At 41.2% G+C, this 4,831-nt stretch overlaps 1 protein-coding gene across 2 annotated transcripts in view; it reads left to right on the forward strand.

Annotated features, from left to right (window-relative positions):
* Positions 1–4,831, forward strand: part of ptdss2 (phosphatidylserine synthase 2) — a 44,018-nt gene that overhangs the window by 1,816 nt on the left and 37,371 nt on the right. For both annotated transcript variants that reach the window (XM_014030976.1, XM_014030973.1), the window contains exon 3: positions 935–1,036. In XM_014030976.1, the coding sequence (XP_013886430.1) occupies positions 935–1,036 (102 nt within the window). The remainder of the gene's footprint in view (positions 1–934; positions 1,037–4,831) is intronic.

Consider the following 4,831-nt stretch of genomic DNA (forward strand, 5'->3'; position numbering starts at 1 on the left):
AACCTCAGCTTAGCCTGTTAGGCTTTGCGCTAGTGCCGACACTATATTACCTTATATGTATTAGCTCAGCGCCAGCGCGGCAAACAAGCTAAAAACTAAGGTCCTCCATCCATATTTTCAGTTGCAGGCTGAGTAATTTTTGCGTTCCCTACTCTGTCATGTGGAATGTGAATACTTTTGACACATCTGCTTATGGAACAGGCAAATTTCAAGATGACAATGCCAGGATTTATGGGGCTGGAATTCTGAAAGAGTGGTTCAGGGAGCATGGGACTTCATTTGCTCACAAGGATTGGATCCACAGAGTCCAAAGAGAATCTGTGGGATGTGCTGGAGAAGGCTTTGTGCAGCGTTCAGACTCTACCGTCATCAATGCAAGACTTTGGGGGGCAAATTAATGCAACACTGGATGGAAATAAAGCTTGCAACATTGTAGAAGCTTATTGAAAGAATGCCACAGCAAATGCATGCCATAATCAAGTCTAAAGGTGGTCCAACAAAATATTAGTGTGTGAACTTTTTTCTTGGCCTGTCAGTGTTTTTATCCACATTTTCCCTTCTGGGTTACAAGGATCACTGGTGCCTATGTCCCGCGGTCACTGTGCAAGAGTCAGGGGACACCCTGGATTGTTTGCAAGTCCAACAGAACCACATAGAGACAAACAAGACAAATAAACATTCACACTCACTCATTCACACGCAAACACAAGGAGAACATGTGAATGCCACACAGAAATATCTCTGTCCCAAACCGGGTTTATATTTTTATAAAGACGATCTAGAAGAGTATCTTATCAGGATGCTGCATTCAGTCCAGAGCTTTACATTTCAGCTTTATTTAAAGATATCAGCTGAAATGTATGAACACAACAAGAATGTTTCTGGATCCACAAATAGCATAATTTTCTCTGCTCTCCCCCTCTTTCCTCTGCAGGCGAGCCCACACTGTGACAGTGCTATTCATTCTGACCTGTGCACTGGTCTACGTCACATTGTTGGAAGAGACTCCTCAGGACACAGCGTACAATACCAAAAGGTCAGCTGGCTGCATTTGTCACTTCCACTGTTTCCAGCAGGTTGACCCTGCAGGACATTGAAGGCAGAACAAAAACATTCCACTGTAACCACAGGAGCCTTTTGATTGGATTATGTTTAATGATTATAAAAGCAGTTCATCACAACAGAAAACTAATTTGCTCCCATGAGAAATAATGTGTTGACAGCTTTAATGAGCCAGCTGGTGCAAAGTATTCCCCCTTTAGCATATAATATGGAAGCACATTGTAAATGCATTTGTCAGCCTCTTTATGGGATGTGTCACAGTAACATTCAAAGCCAAATAAAAAGGTTACACATTCAACCGGAGTAGGAGCCAATAAACATTTTTACTATCTCACTGTTTGGTGTAAAGCTGCAGAAACGTGTGTAAGTTGTGATTTAAATTAGAGCAGTGTTAATCTTGAACCCAGCTGGCATCTACAAATGAGTTAAAAAATTAAACATCAGTGGCCATGAAAAAAACTGCGTATAGAAAACCTGGTCACCATTATGTTACTTTCATGTACCTTACAGCAGTTTGTGGGCTATCTGCCAACTGACTTATGAGTAAATCCGCATCTCTTGTTTGTGCCAGTACCTGAAGGAGGTGTTAATCTCAGGAACAGGCTTTCAAAGGGCTATACTACCATATAAACAAAACATTTGAATAAAATCAAAATGAGAGCATTGAAGAAGTGAAACGCAGCAACAAATTGCATCAGGTTGACATTGGTTTTGTTGTTTCAGGACTCCCGAGTTCTCATTACTTCTGCTGCATGACTGGTGTCTTTGTAAAGCTGCAGAATGAATTTGTAGCTGACGTGACCTTTATTTGAACTGCATGATGGTGAAGAAGCTGAACATATAAGCTGACTAAAACCTTTTCCACATATCTGTAAAAGCAGAAGCATCTAATCAGAGCCATGTGCACGCTGAAGTTGTGCTTTTTCTGTTTGTGTAATGGTTGCTCATGTTTTGGACACTGATTAAGATTGCTGAGGAAAGCCAAGCAGAGTCGAGCTGCACTAACGATGTGTGTGTTTGTGTGTTGTCTGTGAGAGATTATAAGAAGGTTCTTAACAGGATTTGCTTCCGTCAGCAGAGTCCAGCTCTTCGGGGTAAACATCCAAGCTCTTCTGTAACAGAGCAAACACACTTACACGCTTACAGGGAAAATTTTATGCATTCTTTCTTTTTTAAATTATATTTTTCTATATTCTTGAGTTAATCTCAGCATAGAGAATCTGATTTTGATTCAATTCAGTTCAAACATACTTTATTGATCCCAGAGGGAAATTAGGTAATTTTCTAACATTTATCTGCAAATAATTTTACTTTTACATGTATGTAACCGCAGAGGACTCCTACAGAGTATCACAAAAGTGAGTACACCCCTGACATTCCTGCAGATATTTAAGTGTATCTTTTCATGGGACAACACTGACAAAATGACATTTTGACACAATGAAAAGTAATCTGTATGCGGCTTATATAACAGTGTAAATTTATTCTTCCCTCAAAATAACTCAATCTAAAGCCATTAATGTCTAAACCACCAGCAAAAAAAAAGTGAGTGCACCCCTTAGTAAAAGTTCCTGAAGCGTCAATATTTTGTTTGGCCACAATTATTTACCAGAACTGCCTTAACTCTCCTAGGCATGGAGTTTATCAGAACTTCACAGGTTGCCACTCCTCCATGACAATATCACAGAGCTGGCTATTTGAGACTGGGCTGTGCCCAAATTCAAAGGCTGGCTCCTCTGAAGGCCGAACTTGTCAGCTGCTTATGTCACGGTGCTGCGCCGGAGGCTGTCTAAATCCGAAGACTCCTCCGACGCGGCTGACCGATGCGTCATTCTTTTGCCCTGATTTGAAGGACTGGTCCGATGGGTCCTTCTTGGCCCACCACATCTCTTAATGCATTGTGGGTCGACCGGAGATTTTTTTATCTGCTAGTAATAGAGGATGAAGCGAAAGAAAGGAATACAGTTTAAATGAAAATCTGGTGGCAAAAAAATTAAGTTTCAAGCGGTTGTGTTGTTAATACTTTATCATTTGTATAGACATGCTTTTAAATAATTTTGTCAGAAAAAAACTAACTTATATAGCGAAATAAACATGCATCTAATGCAGGTCCCTTAGTTCTTCAAATATTGCCTTTAAGTTAATTTTGTTGTTTTGTGATATTAATAAACTAACTTATATAGCGAAATAAACATGCATCTAATGCAGGTCCCTTAGTTCTTCAAATATTGCCTTTAAGTTAATTTTGTTGTTTTGTGATATTAATAACGTTAATATATCGATATTTTTCTAATTTTGATCTAGTTTTGCTTCTGTTTAGCATCGTCTCGATTGCTAGGCGACGTGGCATACGTCAGGGTAAGGACGGGAGGCTGGACCATCCAAATTCACAGCCACTTTTTTCCGGTCTTCACAGTATACCAAGGATCCGGCCCACATAAACCGGGCAGGCCAGGTCTTTCGGAGGACCCAGTCTCTGTATTTGGACACAGCTTTTGTGTTTTTCCATCTTCTGCCTGAGGATGCCCCAAAGGTGTTTTATTGGGTTCGGGTCTGGAGACGTGCTTGGCCAGTCCATCACCTTTACCCTCAGCCTCTTCAACAAAGCAGTGGTTGTTTTAGAGGTGTGTTTGGGGTCATTATTATGCTGTAACACTGCCCTTTGACCCAGTTGCCGGAGGGGACCATTCTCTGTGCTTCAGTATTTCACAGTTATGTTTGGGCTATAAATCAGTTTAATCGATTAATTCGAATTTGCCATCTATAAAGATTTAATTTTGGGAAAATCTGGATTTTTTTTCCCACCAGTTAACTCTTCTTCTGTAGTTCAGAGGTCCCCCCACCTGTCTCTCAAAATGCTTGGTACATGATATGACAATATGGCAGCTGGCAAAGAGGATCTACTTCCCAAAAAGGCAGTGTTTCTTCAGTTACTGTATCTGGAACTGGTTAGGTTTTGCAATCTTGGACTTGGAGCAACAAAATCTGTTTGAAGGTTCTTGCTACAAAAAGCAGGAGTACAACAAATTAGTTTGAACATCAGAAACAGAGGCACTCTGTTAAAAGGGAAACAAATTGATTTAAAATCAAATTTGGGATGAAAAACATCGGAGATTTTTTTAGGGCCGTATCGCCCATTGTGTCCTTCAATGTAATGTTACCCCACAACACCTGCTGCACTCATGCAGCCCCAGACCATGACATTCCTAGCACTGTGCATGACTATAGGCATCACACACTTATCTTTGTACTCCTCATCTGATTGCCGCCACACATGCTTGAGACCATCTGAACCTGTATGAATCTTACATGATTCCAGCAATCCATGTCTTTTGTTAACACGTCTTCAGCGAACTGTTTGCGGGCTTTCTTGTTGTACCGACTTCAGAAGAGGCTTCCTTCTGGGGTGACAGCCATGCAGACCAATTTGATGTAGTGTGCAGCGTATGGTCAGAGCACTGACAGGCTGACCCTCACCAGACGGAAAACTCAGACAGACAGATGGAAAACTCAGACAGACAGATGGAAAACTCAGACAGACAGATGGAAAACTCAGACAGACAGACAGATGGAAAACTCAGACAGACAGATGGAAAACTCAGACAGACAGACAGACAGATGGAAAACTCAGACAGATGGAAAACTCAGACAGATGGAAAACTCAGACAGACGGAAAACTCAGACAGACGGAAAACTCAGACAGACGGAAAACTCAGACAGACGGAAAACTCAGACAGACGGAAAACTCAGACAGACGGAAAACTCAGAC

Source organism: Austrofundulus limnaeus, unplaced genomic scaffold, assembly GCF_001266775.1.
Source record: "Austrofundulus limnaeus strain Quisiro unplaced genomic scaffold, Austrofundulus_limnaeus-1.0 Scaffold1152, whole genome shotgun sequence".
NCBI lineage: Eukaryota > Metazoa > Chordata > Actinopteri > Cyprinodontiformes > Rivulidae > Austrofundulus > Austrofundulus limnaeus.